The sequence below is a fragment of the Neophocaena asiaeorientalis genome, unplaced genomic scaffold, assembly GCF_003031525.2.
Source record: "Neophocaena asiaeorientalis asiaeorientalis breed wild unplaced genomic scaffold, Neophocaena_asiaeorientalis_V1.1 scaffold240, whole genome shotgun sequence".
Lineage (NCBI taxonomy): Eukaryota > Metazoa > Chordata > Mammalia > Artiodactyla > Phocoenidae > Neophocaena > Neophocaena asiaeorientalis.
In genome coordinates this window covers 7,520,707-7,540,137 of record NW_020185331.1, presented here as the reverse complement: position 1 = coordinate 7,540,137, position 19,431 = coordinate 7,520,707, and the positions used below count along the sequence as shown (strand labels likewise).

At 40.2% G+C, this 19,431-nt stretch overlaps 1 protein-coding gene across 1 annotated transcript in view; it reads right to left on the bottom strand.

The window, feature by feature from the left end:
• SORCS3 (sortilin related VPS10 domain containing receptor 3) overlaps positions 1-19,431 on the bottom strand; it is a 590,148-nt gene that overhangs the window by 202,839 nt on the left and 367,878 nt on the right. Inside the window, exon 5 of the mRNA XM_024734978.1 lies at positions 13,802-13,875. Within this exon, the coding sequence (XP_024590746.1) occupies positions 13,802-13,875 (74 nt within the window). The remainder of the gene's footprint in view (positions 1-13,801; positions 13,876-19,431) is intronic.

Below are 19,431 nucleotides of genomic sequence, written 5' to 3'. Positions count from 1 at the left end.
TGCAGCTTCCTGGACCTCTCATTCCCAGCATCACTCGGACAAGTGCATGGCCATCCCATTTTAAACCCTCCAGTGCTTCTGGCCCAGCTCCTTGGCAATTACTGCACACTTTGGTACCTTTTATAGATCAGACGGGTTCCGGGGTCCGACCTTTGCGACGCTTCAATCTCCTCGTAACCATCTGAAATGCTCAGTGGGCAGAGCAGGGACCCCACCCCCACCCCCACCCCAGGGCTCTCTCTCTGCCTCTACTGTGCATGGTTCTGCCTGAATTACTTGACAGATTCTCTTCAACACCGTTAAGGGAAAAGGCTGGAGAATGTCTGAATATGACACAGCTGGCCAGTGGGGAGATGAAAAGGGGTGGGGCATGGCCCTAATCCATCATTCAGGCTGTCTTTCCAAAGAGCAGATCTGAGTAAGAGGCCTAAAGGGGGGGATGAGTCCTGACTTGGGAGAATTTGAGGATTCTCGAAAGACAGTTTTTTCCCTCATTGTATTTGTAAGCAAAGGAGATCAAGGTAGTAATACACACGTCAACTGCTAGATTCAGATACAAACAAACATGTACATGGAAGGAAAACTGCTGCTTTTGAAAAGCAATTTGCTGACAGATGAAAAAGCCTAACTGCCTAACGGTATTTCCTGTTTTAAACATCCCTGTGAGAACAAAACAAGCTAGGGTGTAGTCACAACACCTGGGCTCAGTGCCATTTGCCACCAAGTAAATGAAGTGTTAATTTCCTCCAATCCAATCACCATAGTCTTTCACCCTCTCTCACACCTGGTTCTATAAATGATCACTTAACTTGTCAAAATCATTTCCACGTGAGTGTGGACATTTATCTTCTCACCAAAACATGGTGAGCCCCTCGACAGAGTAGAGGGTCATCAGGTAGTGTCCTCATTAGCACAATAGCTTAGATTCTTTGGCAAGATTTTAGCCATTCAGTAAGCATCTACGCTATGGAACTGGACATTTCAGGGTGGTGCAAGCACTAAGGAAGGATAACTTGAAGACTCTTATACCAGTATGCAGCTTGTGTAAAATGAAAAGACCAGTCTAGATCAATGATTTTATAAACATTTTTGTTCGTTACTTTAATGAATGGTCTTCTATCTTCAAAAGAAATCTTACGCGTAAGCCTGATATATAAAACATTAAGAAGCTGAGTAGTTCTGGCTGAAGCAAAAATGATGGGGCCAAGGACCTGATCACTTAGCACCCCTAAGGCTTCTCTGTGTACCAGGTAGTACCTGGGGCAATTTATCAGAAGCCCCACAGAACTTCTGAGAGCACTAGTGGAGAAATCACTAGACCAGATCATCTCTCAGGGTCCTTTCCACTCTAACTTTTCCATAATTCTCTACTATAAAAGAGAGTTTCTCAATTCAGTGCAATATTCTGCCACTTGAAAATGATCATTATAAATACTAGGCCCATATACAGAAAATTACTTAGGTTGGTTAAAAGTGAAAAAAAAAAGACATAAATGCAGGGACATATTACAACTATAATTTGGTGAAGATTACTTTTATGTGTACAAAAGTTAGAAGAGGACAAGAAAGAATAGAGTGTGTGTTAAAATGATTAAGTCATTAGCTCAATAAAAATCTGTAATGTATCAATTAAAGTATAAACAGAAATGAATTATTTAAAAATATATACTAGGCATATATTTTTAAAAGTCCACAACTCCATAATTTTTCATTGGAGAATGAAACTTGAGATCAAGATACTTTAGAAGATTTGCATCTGTCTTGAGGAAAATCAGTAGCTTATCTATTGACAGAGAGTTGCACACAAGGCACTTAAGCATCTCAAGAAAGGGGCCTAATGTTAATGAACCTTCATAGAACACGAATATCGTGTCATTCCCCTGCACAAATATGAATGCCCTCCATTACCCAGAGAGACACGTCTAAACCACTCACCTGGTATTTGAAGCCCTTCACAGTCTGAATCTAGTCTATATCTCTAGCTTCATTTCTCATTGCCCCTCAATGCAAATCCTATTTTCCTAGCACAGCGATTCTCAGTGGGGGGAGGGGGTGCCTCTCAGAGAACATTTGGCAGTATCTGAAGATTAGACACATTTCTGTTCTTCACAACTAGAGGAGTACTGTGAGCATTTATGGAATAGAGGCCAGGAATCCAGCTAAACCTCTTACAATGCAGAGGATAATTATCCAGACCAAAATGTCAAAAATGCTGAGGCTGAAAAACCCTATTCTAGTAGATCTACTAACTGCTCTCCAAACATACTATGACTTCGGCTTTGTTCTAATCAGCTTCCCTTCCCAGGAAAACCTGTCTCCCTTTCTTACTTGCCAAGTCAACCCACTCTTCAAGGTTCTTCAATCCCATCTCCAAGAAGCCTTCACTTGGCATACCAGGCTAACCTGGGCCCTTCCGTTTCTGAGCAATCATGACATTTCTTCTAATATTCTTTTGGTGCTTGCGGTTTCTGGCCACACTCCCTTGGCAATCTGCATGGATTTGTCTCAACATTTGCATCACGTCTGTAAAAGCACACAGGATCTGATTCAACACAATCTTCAGTTTATGGTTTTATGAATTTCATTAACATCAAGCTAGAAATATTTTTCTCTAAAAATAGCTTTAACATGTATAATAATAAGACATATGCTGATACCTGGAAAAACAGATCAGAAATACAAACACTGACTATTAGGTAATAAATGTGATTTGAATGTAGAGGGGAAAAAAAGGATATGCAGACCTTGCTCACTTTCAAAGAGATGCTAAGTGTTATCTGCCACCAAATTAACGAGGATGGTCATTTCTTCCAATTATCCTCTCATATTATAAGTTGTTTTACTATTAATTTTATATCTAATATTTATTAAGCACTTACTACTTGCCAGGCTAGAGGACTGACATTCAGCCAGGAGGCAATGGCAGGGTGTACTGATGCCCCATCAGTCAGAAAGGACACCAGCTGATTAAGTACAATTGCCCAATGTCATAAAGCTATTAAGGGCAAAGCTCTTCTCCTATGTAAATCCTCAACCCCCCAATCCCCGACAGGAATGAATCTCTAGCCATATCACACTCTCCTAGTCATTTAAAATTTCCTAAACCATGTATTTTCTTTATAATGTAAAGAATCTTAGGGCACCGGGATTTCCATGGTGGTCCAGTGGGTAAGACTCTGCACTCCCAATGCAAGGGGGCCAGGCTTCGATCCCTGGTCTGGGCATGCCGCAAATAAGAGTTTGCATGACGCAACTAAGAGTCCACACGCTGCAACTAAAGATCCCGTATGCCGCAACTAAGACCCAGCACGGCCTAAATAAATAAATTTTTAAAAATCAACATTTAAAAGAAAAACAGAAGAATCTTAGGGCACCAACTATATGTGCATGTAGGCAAATTACAAATACACCTCATGGCTATCCAATTCGGTCATGCCAATCTGAAGAAAGATGTTATGTACGAAATATCTTTACTTACAATAGCACCAAAAGTAACAATTCCTAGAAATAATATTAACTAGAAATGTGTAAGACTGGTATAAAGAAAACAATACAACTTTTACTGAGGAACAGAGAAATAGTGAAAAAGGAGAGACAAACCATATGGCCAAAAATGAAAACTGGATATCGAAACTATTCAGTTCTTGCCAAATGAATTTACAGCTTTGCTGCAATTCTAATCAAGAATCTAAATAGTTGCTTTATAGGGAGGGGGAAAGAGGGAAATTTTGAAAAATGATGAAGTTATTTCAAATTTATCTGGATGGGGCTTCCCTGGTGGCGCAGTGGTGGAGAGTCCGCCTGCCAATGCAGGGGACACGGGTTCGTGCCCCGGTCTGGGAAGATCCCACATGCCACGGAGCAGCTGGGTCCGTGAGCCATGGCCGCTGAGCCTGCGCGTCCGGAGCCTGTGCTCCTCAACGGGAGAGGCCACAACAGTGAGAGGCCCGCGTACCACAAAAAAAAAAAATTTATCTGGACGGACAAATGAGTAAGATAAGTCAAGAATATTTGGAAAAAGAAGAAAAGGTTCTATTTTTGTTTTTTTGTTTTGTTATGTTTTGCAGGAGAGGAGACTTGCCCAGCCAGGCACTATGTTGTGTTATAAACAATAATTAAACACAGTCTGGTCTGGCTCAGGGCACAGAGGACTGACCAATCCAGCAGAATAAAGGCTGCTGACAAACGCTACCAACATCAACGGTCCCTAACTTCTGACCAGAGTTTCTCCTGCAGGAAACCATCAGAGGAAACAGTCAGAAATATGGGCACAGAATTAAGTGGGAAGATGTTCATTGGATTTTAATTACTTAAAAAAATAAAAATCCTATAAAACCTAAAAATATCCATCAGTATGGATAAAATTATTAAATTATAAAAATGATTAAATTATAGTCATAAGAGGAAATAGACAACTATCAATATGAGATTTCTGAAGCATAATATAGGAGAATGCACAGTCTTTAATATATATAATATAATATATAATATATACATATTATATATACTGTTTAGTAAACAAGCATTACAAATCAGAAAACTTCAGCTAATATTTACATGACCACAGGCTGAGGGCACGATTTAAACATAAAGTAATAGAAGACATTATAACAGGAAAAATAAAAAGATTTGATCATTTTTTTTAAGTAAAAAGTATGTTTGATATCATAAGGCAATTAAAATCCAAAGAACAAACTGGAGACAATATTGAAACAAAATGAGACCATATAAAAATGGCCATAATAAAGAAGAAGCAAAAACAGATGGTCACATAAAAGAAATACAATGGCTAATAAATATATGTCTAAACTCACCAGTCTGATAAGAAATGCAAATTAAAACAAGGAAAATGCATTTTTGCATATTAAACCAGATTACTTTTTTAAATTAAATTTTTATGAGGTGCAGTGAAATGGTATTTCACTAGTTGGAGTGCAAATTGGTACAAACTTTCCAGAGAACAATTTGGCATGCTAATATTTATATATATATGTAGTTTGGGTAGTCTATCCTTAAAAATTATAATAATCAGACCTTGAAAAGATAATTACTTAAAGGTTTTCAAAACAACATTCCACTGCCTTCCTTAATAGTAAAAGTGCAGAAGCAAGATCAATATAAAATAATATAATATTAATGATTATTTAATAATAATATTAAATGATTATATAGCCACCCATTAAGATACACTGTAAGTAATGCAAGTTTTAAATTATGTTTAGAGAGTGTAGAGAATGGTACAGGAAGATGTTCAAGTATGTTTTAAAAAGATACAAAATTTTATAAACAGCATGATCTCAATTGTAATTAAAACTTAAATATATTGAAAATTATACTATATTATAATAGGGGAAAAAGTCTATGAAGAAGTACTTGATTTTTTAAGTGGTGTTTTCTGGGCAGTGAAATTAGAAGGAATTATTTTCTTTTCCTGCCTTTCCTTGAACGTATACAATAAGCTTGTATTGACTCTACAACCAGAACAAAAGTAGTTAAATTGTGTTTGTGTCTTTTAAAAATTATTTTTGTAGTTTTGGCATTGCCTCTCCCTCTTTTCCTACAAGCCTGAGACACTTCTGCTCCAGGACTCTTCCTGGTGAGAAGTTCTCTGGAAAGTTTGCATTTCTTCTTAAGGTCTTCCCTGCTTTACACACTGCTATGGACTGAATTGTGCCTGTCCGCCCCCCCACCACCCCCCACCATTCATATGTTGAACCTTTAACCCCCAAGGCAATGGTATCTGGAGATGAGACCTTTGGGAAGTAATTAGGTTTAGATAAAGTCATCACGGTGGAGTCCCCATGATCACATTAGCATCCTTATAAGAGGAAACACCAGAGAGCTAGCTTTTCCTCTCCACGATGTGAGGACACAGCAAAAAGGTGGCCATCTACAAGCCAAGAAGAGAGTCCTCTCCAGAAACCAACCATGCTGGCACCCTGAACTCGTACTTCCAGCCTCCAGAAGTGGGAAAAAATACACTTCTACTGTTGATGCCACCCAGTCTGTGGCAGTTTGTAATGGCAGCCTAAGCAGATTAATATATACCCCTAACCCAACCTGGAGCAGAGCACCCTTAGATTTCCTCAACAAGAAAAAGGGTGATTCTGCATGCCTGCAACCCTGTATCCAATCGATGTGTTAAACAGCCTCTGAGCCTTCAGCTGGATGCTTTCTCCTTGGGCCACTCAGCTCAATATCCTTCTCTTTCTTCTCTCTCTAGGCCTCTCCCTGACCCTCCGATTCTCAGATTCCCTAGTCAAGGCTACTAAGCCCAGCTCACTACTATCAGTGTATTCAATGTCCCCACTTCTTTATGTAGGGAACAAGCCCTAAATGGCAATCTGAGTTTCAGGAAGACTAGAGCAGTCAAAGTGCTTTACTCCACGTGGGCCTCTCCTGACCCCTCCTCAAAGGACAATAACCTCTGAAATCTCACCCACTGAGAACAATCAAATTTGCTCCCCTCTGAAAGTTTATTAGTGAGATTTGTCTGTCTCTGAGCTGAAGGACTACTTCTCATGTCCTTCACATAATCATCAGGGTGGAATAAGCATTTGGAAGCCATGTGTCTCTAATTCCAGAGAAACCAGCCAAGAAGCTGGGGAAAGAAGAAATGGTGTTTCCATTTGTATCTTGGAATTTTTCTTACACTGAATTAGGTGAGTGGTTGTGGCTATCTCTGAATTCTTTTTGACACACAGAAATCTTTTCAGATTTCCCAAGGCAGGGTCAAATATGATGCCTTCCCTTCATAGTAAAGAATTCACTTAAGTCTACAGCTACTTATGTCCCCTTATTTCCCCTCCTTTGCAGAACTCACCTATGCTAAGCATGATCACCACGTGAGTCCAACAGGTCTTGACTTCAACCAAAGAGGTGAGTGTTCTGTTTTCCTCAGTGCACTGGACTGACGACCACGTGTAGCTTTCGAACACTGCATTTGCTTTCGGCATTAAGGCAGCTCTTCCAAGGCCATGATGCAACCAGACATGCAGCATATGGGTGGCCCCCCTCAGCAAAGGAGAAACTGATTTCCACTTGCAAGCTGAGCTTTCACATCTCCCCTCCTGACCCTGCATGTATTATTTTGAATGTAATGTATTTTTTAATTGCTTCACCATTTAAAAAATATAAGGGAAAGTTGAATTAAATATTATTTGTGGCATACCCTGGTTCGCAAAGGGCCTCTAAACCTGATTCCTTCCACGAGGTCGATGCCTAAATCCCATTATTTGAGATTGCAAATGACTGTGTTTGCAAAATTGTAGATGCACGTTTAGATGCAGCTTCAAAAATTCACCCAATAATGTTAACTTTGTTTGAAAAGATCTTGACTTTCCAGGAAGCAATCTCAAATCATTCTGCCTGTTCCTTAACTCTGTCTCTGTCATGGATAATGTATTAATAGCCAAAGGGTGACTCGCCATGTAGTTCTTCTGGAACCACAGTTTAGGAGCCCATCCTTGAAGCAAAACAGAATCCATTCCAGAACAGGTGAGATCTACAGAGTTTAAACTGAAGTAAAGGTGTAAGAGGGTTCACCCAGCCACATTATCTCAAGGTAATCATGCCCCATTTTCACTTCCTGCTTCTCTGCCCTATTGGTCCACCCTCACAGCTGCTACTAGGCTGAGCTGGGTAAGTCTAGGACTCAGGTATCTGGGATTTTTGTAAGTGAAATGAGCACTTCTCTGAACAGGAATGTACACACTTGGCTCATGTGCGTGCACACACGCACGCACGCACACACACACACACACACACACACACAGGCAATAAACATTATTCTCACAAAGCAAAATCCTGCCCATCAAAATGTAAAACAGAATAGAATAGAATGAAACAAGTTCAGAAAACCTCACTAAAAAACTTAGCAGCTAAAAACAGCAAATATTTATCATCTCACTGTTCCTATGTGTCAGGAATCTGGGCGTGACTCAACTGGGTGCCTCTGTCTCAGGGTCTCTCACAAGCCTTCAATAGACGTGCTGGCCAGGGCTGCAGACTCACCTGAAGGCTTGACTAGAGAAGGATCTGCCTCCAAGCTCACTCACGTGATTGGTGGCAGGATTCGGTTGTTCCTCACTGGAACCAAGCTGTTGGCCTGAGGCCCTTAGTTCCCCACTGACTACTGACTCCAACCTCCCTCAGTTTCTTGTCACACGGGCCTCTCCACTGGGCAGCTCACAAAGCAATCACAAGAATGCACCTAAGACAAAAACCATTGTCCCTTGGTAGCCAAATCTCCGAAGTGACATCTTATCACCTGTGCCACATTCTAGCCACTAGAAGCTAGTCGCTAAATGCAGCCCAAACTCAAAGGGAGGGGACTATACAATGGCATGGTCTCCAGAAGACAGAGGTCATTGGGGGCCATTTTGGAAGCTGCCTGCCACAAGAATGAAGTAAGTATTAGCTATAAATACTCATACTTGCACAGGTGTGAATATACAATAGCACAAAATTGATATCTTTGATGACAGGTGTCAAAGATACTCAAATGAATATATTCTGAGGTTATTATTCTCCTTTCAGTGGTAATTAGAACAAAGTCACTAAACACTAACAATCACCAATTTCCCCTCCTACATGTTCTAAGGGATATACAGCAAACAAAGATTGATTTCCTGGGGGGTAGGGTGAGAGTGATAGATGGTGAGGTAGAGGAGAGAGGGTAGGTCATTCTATATAAGAAAAGCTTATGATACTTGGGGAGGAAGGTGTGTGGGGATAGAGGGGTGCTCTGGAAGGGGATGTTCTGTGGACAATAAATCTCTGTGACTGAGAATAGTTTTAGAACCCATGGAAAGAGAAGGAAAAGTTGACAAGGTAACTACCATGACGATCAAGATCTTGGAGAGACAGATATGGGCAAAGGATAGTTTTAGAAAGACTCACTGTGTGGTGTGTGATATAATGCTTCTTTGCAATCCCCTTCAAGAAAATGTTTAGTAAAAACCTACATTGCTCTAAAATGCTTTCAGTGTTGAATTTGGGTTATACCACTTGAATGCCACACTCTGTTGAGACTGGGGAAAACGTAAATTTTTATTTGGGCTACCTAGGACACTGGTCCAAGAAAACAATCCTAGATATTAAGGAAATATACATAAAATATTAACCAAACTGTTATTTATGATAGTGAAAAATATGAACATTTCCAATGTCCAATAAAAATAGAGTAATACAGTATGTATCTTTACATAACGAAGAGTTGCATAGACAATTAAAATGACGGCTATAAAGATTTTATAATAACATAAAAATTGTTATAATAGCATATTAAGAGGGGAGAAGGGAGATTATACAAATTCACATGCAATATGTCTAGGCTACATATTAAAGAGCACAGGCACACAAAAAGAGACTGGGAAAAACAAGAACGATGAAAGATTGGAAAGGAAATATTGCAGTGAAAGGGTTTTTTAGTCCATATCCTTCCTTTCTCCTTTAAAAGATATTTTCCTAGGATCTCCTATCTATACACACCAGGGAGGACACGTTTTGCTTTTCCATTCTCCCTACCCTCCCTCATGACCTTTCTAAAAGAAGAGAAAAGAAGCTGCTGGCAGAGCCATCGCTAGAAATCTACAGTGAGTAAGCTGACCTTAATCAAAGGACAATAGAGCCCATCCCGACTGTCCCTACACACCAGCCACTCCAGCCTGCAACCAGGCATCACAACAGCTCAAAAGAGCTGTCCACAAGGGACTCTCTCCATGAGCCCCCTAAAGTGGGCTAATCTACAACTTGTTCTACATCTGTTGATTCTTATAGGGTTTTTAAAATCTAAAGACCAGTCTATTTTGCAACCCAAATACTCCGGAAAAGAGGTAAGAGTTTAAGTTCCTGGCACCTCAGTGAGTATTACTTTATCAGAACATTCTCCTGCAGTGACAGCAAGGAAGAAGAAATGGACCCTGACCTTTCAGGAGAGAGAACAATTAAGGGGAAGTCAGTAAGGAAGAGACATAGGACACATTCTATCTCTCCTTCAAGATAAGGTACGACCAAATGCCATCAGGGATCAGAGGCACTTAGAGGCCAGTCCAGTTACACAGAGAACTCGGCAAGGCCTAGGACGCCTGTTCCCTCAATGGAAAAGAGGCCAGAAGAGGGTGAACACCTAGGAAGGGTGAGGGGCTGCAGAGGCAAAGCTGTGAACCGTCACAAGTATTCATATTGGACGTGCAGCGAAAACAATCTTCCCACAGCAGAATGGGCCTGCCTGTTAAGTATCTTCCAATGGAAGACTGGAAATACTATTCATTTGTAGTTCAGTAGGATATTAAAACAAAAACAAAAATCCCCACTTTTTCCCTACAATAGCTCTGCCCGAGCAGAGACTAGAGAAAGATTACATTAGGCTACTTAGCCTCTCTTGTACTCTCCGTGCAAACTAAAATTGCTAAAACAGTCGGGGTGATGAATGCGAGCATAATCTGCCTGTTAACCAGGTATCAAATGAGTGAAAAGGTCGCATATAAACGAGTTTTCACGTCAGTCTGATTCTCAGGGCATGAGTTTGATGGCCCAGTCACTCCATGGTGTAAGATTCCTAGGTGACCTCTCTTGATGGCATTAGAACATCTGGAATTCATAAAGAAAACTGTATCTCTAGATGAAGCTTTCATGATCGATGCTAATGAATATTATGCCTCATGCCCTGTCTAACCCACAGGCACTGTGGGGCACTAAGGAGGAAATGGATCATGATAGCTGCTTATGATTCCCAATGCATTTTCACAGCCATTACGTTGATCATCACTGTAGATGGTCGATTCTTCTCCAGCACACTTGGCAGAGATCTTTTCTGAATCACAGTGTTCTTCCCCCCAAGTCCCTTCTAGGTTGCTACTTTCCACCAACTGAGGGCGACATGGGAGAAGAAACCTAGCATTCGTGAAGGATCTATCCCTAGACATTTGAAAATCTCCAAATTATAGATAACAATATTTGGACAATATTTTGTCTGGTTAGCAGGTTCACTCTATTTGTCTACATATCTCAAGATAAGAGTCTTTTATTTCAATGTCTTGTTTTTGGCATGACTGCCCTGTCCCCAGTGCATCCCCACCGTCCCTAATACCACTTCACCCTGCAGCAACCCTCCCAAAGAAGCAGCTATAGGGCTTTGGGTTGTTGATTTGTTTTGTTTTTACCATGTCAGAAGAATTATGACTCCAGAAAGAGTGAGGACAACAAAGTTAGGTTGAGATGTGGATTCCTGGCAGTAAATTAGACCCATTCGATTGTTATCAGATGTCCACAGGTAAACAGTCTCACTGGGAATGGGATTCAAATTTGCGTCCCAGAAAAATGACAAATCACTTATGTGTCACAGTCTTCAGAACTACTGGTAAACATAGTATTTAAAGACATAACTTACAAATTATAAATCTGAAATGGTGAAACGAAATTGCCAAGAGTCCAGTTCCGAAAGGATTATATCTGGTCCTTTCAAGAAGCATATGAAACTGACAAGAAGAATATCGTTCCCATTGCATAGATGCGGAAACCAGAGCTTGGAGAGGCGCTCTCTCAACCAAAGCTGTGCTCTACACCCTGAGAAATGCACACTTTGTCTTTCCTCAAGGAGGTGCCCTGTCGATATTTCCACTCCTAACCCATACAAGCCATGTCTCTCCAACATAAGCGCTTTCAACAGCCATGAATTCTGTCATTGGGGAAAATTTTTAAAAAGGTCTGTGTAAAATGAGCTCTTCCTCTGCAACTCCTATGGCACCTAAAAGAATGATCACAGCAATTATACATCAGAAACGGAGAAGTGATAATACAAAAATGGAATTTTCAGCTACCACTTGGCTAGCCAGCACAGGCACTAACTTTTATATTTCCCCATGGGGGCACATATGAAAGAAGCACAGAGTGGAGAAGAGGTGAAATACAATTGCCAGGACCTGAGGATTTATTCTTTCTGCTACACAAAGGAAGGGGGAAGGCAGACAGCAACTGGAACATTCTCTTCTTGCTCTTTGCAAAACAAAGGAAAATGCTGCTCTTCATCCACTTAATTTCCTTCAGAAACAATGACAAGTCTTATCCAGTCTACTGTACTTTCCTTCTCCGTCAACGTGACTTCCTAGTCGGCTAACTGCCTTACCATCTCAAGAGTTTGTTCCAGAAATAGCAGAGGGCTACTTTTTTCTTTTTGAGGGGCTTCTGAGTGTTAGCACACTGAGAAACTGGCAAAAAGCAAAAAGGCAGTAGTTATATAGCTAGAACATCAGAAAAACAAATATTTCCTTTTTCCACCTTAGTCTATTGAAAAAAAATCTTAATACAATTCTAAATACGACCAAATAATCATTGTAATACTAGTTACAGACCAAATAATAGTTGGTCTGAAAAGGGAAAATAACTGGGCATAGCCAAGGTATTGAGTCAAAAGCAGTGATCCCAATTCCCTTTTTTCTCCCAGTACTTTGTGTATACGACACGGTTGATTTTCTCCCAGTACTTTGTGTATACGACACGGTTGATTTTCACAGTGTGCTTCAGCAATCATCATTTTAATTCTGGACAAAGTTCTATAGGTACAGAGGGGACTGGGTGAAAACGCTGCTTCCAAAGATGTTGGTATGGTTGTATAGACATACGGGGATACATATACCTACATGACCACCACCCACACACACACCACCCCCGCCTTGTGGAAGGCATAAATGGCCATCTTGTGACTTCTTAAGGGACTGACTAAGGTATTTAAAGTGAGACATGGAAGAGGTACTACTTTCAAATACTGTTAATTTTTTTGTGCTTTTAATTAAGCACATATACACTCTGGTGTACGCTTCCTACATATATTTGGCCATCATTTCTGCCGAAATGAAAGCAAGAGACAACTAAGAAGCATTTCATAGAGCAAGGAAGAGTAAAAGGTAAAATTATACCAAACCAAGTTTAGTTTGCTACAACCAAGGTAACAACAGTACGCATGTATTAAAAAAATACCAATTAATAACAACACTTGCCCCTTGTACAAGAGTAAATCTGTTCTCCCTGATAAGACCAACTAAAATTTACAACATAATATATAGTTAATGAAGTATTTTTCAATTAAAAAAGAATGACATTTTCTGATTGGAGGAAGGGCTAATTCTTCATCTTAAACACATATTCACTCTTAAAAAAGTTTTTCAAAATGTGCTCCACAGAAGTGGCTCTGAAGGATTCGGGTGTGACGTGAGAAAGGGATTCTGGAGTGAAATGAGTTTGGGCATCAGTAACTTTGTGTTTGGCAGCTTCCCTCCCTCTGGGCTTCTCCAGAGTCTTCAGTATCCTAACGTGAATCCTGAGTCTCCAGGAGGGCAGAGTTAGAGAACCATTACCTCAAATTATGTGACCACAGAAATGCCTTTGGAAGGAGAACCACTGTGTGGAACTAATGTTCTTCAGACTATGTTTTTGGAATACTGCTTTTAGAACAGGTTCATGAAATATCTACTATTTTCCAAAAAGAAGGGAGACTAGTACATAGCTAAGAGCACCCCATCATGACCTTCTCATGGAGCTCTCCAGCCCATCCATCAATCACCAGGGATTATGCTACATGCAGAGTCTTTCTCAGGAAGTCTTAGTGGGGCCTGAGATTGTGCGCTTCTAACAAGTTCCCAGGTGATGCAGATGCTGCTGGTCTGTGAACCAAACTCTGAGTAGCAAAGGGCTAGGACACACATGACTTCAAGGGCTGAAGGTGTCCAGGAATTGTCCCAAGTGCTATGTTGTCTGATAATTCCTTATCCAAGAGGGTGGTGAGACCGAGGATGGGGCTTACCAGTAAAACCTGTTGGGTGTGATGCGTTCATGCATGAGTTGCCACCGTCTCCCGAAGTCCATGGAGCTGTAGAGCTGCAAAACAAGGAAGTGAGGAGAGCATAAGTATCAAGGGACACTGTTTAACCGAAATGCACGTGTCACCCTTCTGGAGATGAACATTCCAATCCATCAGAGCGCCTAATGCACTCGAGTAGGCATCCATTCTATCCAAATGCATGAATATGACTGTGCTATGCTTATCATGGGGTCTTCTAATTCAATATACATCCAGTACATCAGCTTCATTCAGGAAATATTACTGAACATTGGCACCATGAGTGAACTACGTTTTTTAAAGTCTCTTTTTTGTCCAGTAAATAACAGATATGTTTGTGTGCGGTCGTATATATATATATATATATATATATACACACATATATACACACACATACATATAACTCAAAATAATCTAAAAGGTAGTTAAAGAGATATATTAGCATTTCTACTTTATAGATGAAGACATCAATGCTCAGTTCTACAAAGTGACTATAGCAGCCGTACGGAAAACCAGGATGTCTATGCTGATTTAGCAGATGCCAGGTTTACACTACAACACATCAACTCCACCAACTCTCACAGTATTTATTCAGACCAGGCTCTTACTCCATAAGTAAGTACCAACTACTATGTGTGTCCAACTCTGCACATGGGAAAAATAGGCAAAACTACTCTGACCCTCAAATATACATACAGGTCCACCACATCAAATGGGAAAATGGGGCAAAGGCTAAGGCTCCAGGAGGTGAGAGATGGGAAAGATAAACTGGGGTAAAAATGGAACAATGAGGCTTCCTGAAGAAATATATTTTGAGCTAGGCCTTTGGAAATAGGTGGTGTGGGCCAGAGAGAAGGTGGATTGAGATTTTCCTGGGTGGAAGAGACAATGTGGAGAAAGGTGTTAATATGGCTAAGGTCTTGAGCTTGGCTCTGGGGGCGCTTCTAAGAGAAAGGAGGGATGTGATAACAGTTGCTGGCCAAAAGCAGGTGGAGGAAAAAAAAAAAAAAAAAAAAAAAAAAGCAGGTGGAGGCTGTCTGTCTGTCTGTCTCCCTATTCATCCATCCATCTATCTATTTGCAGATGTTTTTATATCTCTCTGTATGTATATTTATACTGGAGAGGGGCTTGGGAGGAAGGAGAGGGTTTGTGAGGACCAGACCATCCCATATGGGAAGAATATATCCACATAATTTACTGCAAGAACTGAGTATTCCATGCAGGGTTTTAAGAAATAGATCACTTTCTTTCCCATGGCATATGCTGAGACTTAAGACAGATGTTTCTCAATTAAATATAGGAGAGACTTTGGTTGGTGCCTTCTACAACCCAAAGATATCAATCAGACTCTCTGTCGGCCCTGCTTCCAATCTGAGCAAACAGAACCCCAAATTCCTTCAAATAAAAGCAGGAGAGGAAGACTGTGTCTTCCTCTGCTGCAAACTCTAGCAACAGGTCAGGCAAAAACCTTAAGGGTCACACCGACCCCTGAATCTGCCAGGGAAATCATCAGACCCTCCATCATGGAGGCTGCTTGTCATGGCAGAATGCCACCCACCACAGCTCCTGCTCGGGCGTACTGCTGGGAGAAGCACGGCTCCTCTCATCCCATGCTCTTCCCAACAGAAACAACTAGAGCTCAGTGCCGATCTACTCATCCAAGCCTGTTCCACTTCCTGCCTCCCTGTGTCTGGTTTTGCTTTTTCAGCTTTTCAGTTTGACTGATGAGGGAAAAATCAACTTGAATTCTCTGCCTGGAGGCTGATTCAGATGAACAGAAAGAGCAGGCTCCTATTCATTAAGGGCCTTGGGTTAGCTACCTTGTCTCTCAATCTACAGGAAGTTGCTGAGTCTGAAATGAACTGTATTCTCCCACAAGCTGAATCTTCGCAGCCTCTCCATCCATCCATCCATTCATTCATTCATTCACTAAAAGTACCTCAAACAACTACTATGCTTTAAGCACTGAACTAAGTGCAGGGATTACAAAGGTTAAAAATACCATGGATAGTAAAAGATAGAAATCCAGACAATTACACTGCCATGCATTATAGGCCATAATATTAACACTGTTTATCTCTGCAATGGTAAGATTGTGGGCAATTGATATTTTCTTCTTTCAGTTTTTGGGATTTTTAAAAAATTATTGTGAACATGTATTACTTTAGTAATTTAAAAAATGAAAGCTCTGACACTGAAATAGAAACAAAGCACATAGGCAATCACTCAACAGAAAGTGCTAGAAGATTGTTTAATGGTATGAAAATGTTCATTATATATTATTTATTTAAAAATACGTTACAAACCATGCACATATGGATGCTAATTTTATTTAAAGTATTGCATAACTTGAAATATATTAGAAGAGAATATGTCAAAACATTAGTAGTGGTTATCTCTGAATTGTGGAATGATGGGTAATTTATATACTTTTTAAAGCTTCCCATTATTTTTAGATTTCTTTACAATAGATATATATTATACTTCAGTAGTAATAGTAGCCTATGGTTTATTCTATTTAAATTTATGTAACAATAATTTTCTTTTTATAATGTACATGTTATATTTATCTATCTTTTGAAAGACCAAGAATTAAACTTGCAATTTTTCCACTGGGGAACTGGAATTAGACAAAGCAACACGGGACTTTCCATAAAATGGTATTTCACAGAGGTTATTATCATGGATAGCGGTGAATGAATCCTTCCTTGGACAGAAAATGTATTAGCTCACGCAGTGTTTATATAGTCCTGCATGGCTTCAACCCAAAGTGTTTCATGCAACATTAAAATAAAATGTATTTTCCAAACAATAAACATGTTTAAAACATTTCTTGTTTACACAAAGTTACACATGAGATGGTGTTCTCCTCCATATACTGTCTTATGATGTCCCCTCCCTTCAAGGACGTCATTCTTGGACCTTTACCAAAGAACAATCCAGACCCCCTTCTCTCCCTTCTTCCACTATATGTCATGGTCTCATCTCTCTTAACAAGCACGCACTCAGTAGTGACATGCACACGCAGCGCCCTAAATGAATCATCGGAACAGCTGGAAAATATGAAAGAGCACGATCTTTTCCTTATTGATTCCGTTATTCATTCCTTAATTATATCAGCCTGCCAGGGAAAAGCATCTGATAGCTGAAAAACTAAAGAGGCAATTTAATCAATGTAATATTCCACAGGAAGAACAACAAGTTGTATCTGGAAAGCTTAAGTTCAAAGAATAATATGACTGCATTAGGAGGTTATGGGTTGAATTATGCCCCACCCCCCAAAAAAAGATCTGTCTAAGTCCTAACCCCCAGTATCTCAGAATGTGACCTTATTTGGAAATAAGGTCTTTGCAGATGATCAAGTTAAAATAAGGTCAGGATGGGCCTTAATCCAATATGACTGATATTGTCATAAGGAGAAATTTGGACACACAGACAGACACAGAGGGGAGACAATGAGAAGACACCCAGAGAGAAGGCCATGTGAAGACAAAGAATTTTAGTGATGTATATACAAGCCAAGGGATGCCAAACACTTCTGGCAAATCACCAAAAGCTAAGAAGAATGGAAGCCTCCCCTACAGGCTTTAGAGGGAGCATGGTCCTGCTAACACCTTCATTTTAGACTTCTAGCCTCCAGAATGGTGGGACAATGGAATTCTATTGCTCCAAGTCATCCAGTTTGTGACACTTGGTTATAGCAGCCCTAGGAAACTAATACAGGCATCTTACGCTTGCTACCAGGAGTACTAATGACAGATCTGGCTACATTTTTCTGTTGTTTTCTTGTCTCCACTCCTAGGCATTTAGTTGTAAGGCCAGAAGTATTGTTTAGGGCCACACTGTTGAATCTGCGGTTGAAAACCAAACTCTCATTTGCCTATATTTCTCTGTCCTGTGCCTTTTTACCACACCCCTAAGGATATTTTCTAAGAATAACTGTGAATTCATAAAGACCATATGGCAGTAACCAGACATAATCAGAAGGGGCAACAAACTATACATTTTATAGCAGCTTTTGGTATTCCAGCCAGATTCCCTAGAGCCAGCAGATCTCCCATGTAGAGGGAAGGATGGTTTGGAATACATTTATATAAAAGCTCTCCCCTGTAGGCAAATTCAAACTTAGTGTGTAACTGTCCTGATTTTTTGCTCAAAACCCATGGAGTTTAGGTAGCATTCCACTGAACTATGGCCATGACGATCTTGGTCTTCAAAAAAAAAATGAGACTGGTTTCTGCTCAAAATAAGGTCTCTGCACCTTTTTCCTTGGTAGCCACAGAGCAAGTGGGAGGGCTTGGCTGGCTTCTGCAAGGCTGAAGGAAGAATCCCCTGGGTTGTGGCAATATTAGTGGTAGGCAGGAGAGAAACCAGGTCATATAGCAACAAAGAGTCCTTCCAACCTGTGCCTCTGGTTCCTTCCTCAGATGTTCTCCAAAGAACTCCTTTCTTGATAACGAGGGGAAAGAATTACATCCAAGGTCCCTCTAAGCTCTGGAGATGTAGACAAGAACTTCTGTCCTCAGTAACCATTTTCCTTTGCCCTTAGGAGTTATAAGGCATCTACACCATAAAGATATTTATAAAAAGACATAGATAATCACCTAGTTATGCCATCCTATTGGAGACGGCAACATTTTTCTTCCCTTCTTGAAGGTTTCTAGCCACGAAGATTTTCTCTCTCTCAGATGGTTTACATCATCCATTCCTTCATTTAACAAATATTGATCAAAAGTCCATTAAGAACCAAGCACTGTTCTGTGGGTTTAGGACACATCAGTAAACCAAAAAGACAAAAAGTCTCTGCTGTCAGGGATTTTACATTCTAGCAGAGATCAAGAACTCAAATGCCCTAAAGTTCACTGTGTGAATAAGTGAGGGAGGGATAAGAAAAGCAGTACCACTACTTGTATTCTTTAGACACAGGCTCATTTTGCTGGCACGTAATGCACTAAGGAAATTTCTTTGCTTATCCAAGAGGATTTTTCCCATTTTTATTGAAACACTTGATAAAAGGCTACCTTTTATTTTCCTGCTTTTAATAGAGACATGAGTTCAAAAAATGTTTCACTTTCCTCTTAACTCTAAGAAAAACACCATACAAGTCTGATAATGTTTGGCAGATAAAATTTCCCCACAATGCTGGGGAGAAGCAGGGAGTCCAGAGAGCTCATGCTCCATCAAAAAATGGGCTTAGCTGTTCCCTAGCTGGACAGGAGTGCTGAGCCAGTGTGGTCAGGCTTTAGAACACTGAAGAGAACCTGAAAATTCGGATTTTTTATGGGAAATCTCCATATTTTTCAATTTTAGCCAAACTTGAAAAATTCAAAACATACTGCAGGGCAAATAAGATGTGTCTTAATCCAGATGGCCAAGTGCTACCTCAGGACCATGATCTGAATCCTAGCACAGACCTACAACTGCCCGCAGGAGACAGCGGGGCTATTTGACCTTGAAGTAAGACTGCCAGATATAGCCAATAAAAATACAGAATGGGAATTTGTATTTTCAGATAAAAAATAAACCATTTTTTTGTGTAAGTGCATCCTGTGTAACAGTAGGGATATGCCTATATATTTTTTTTTTTTTTTTTT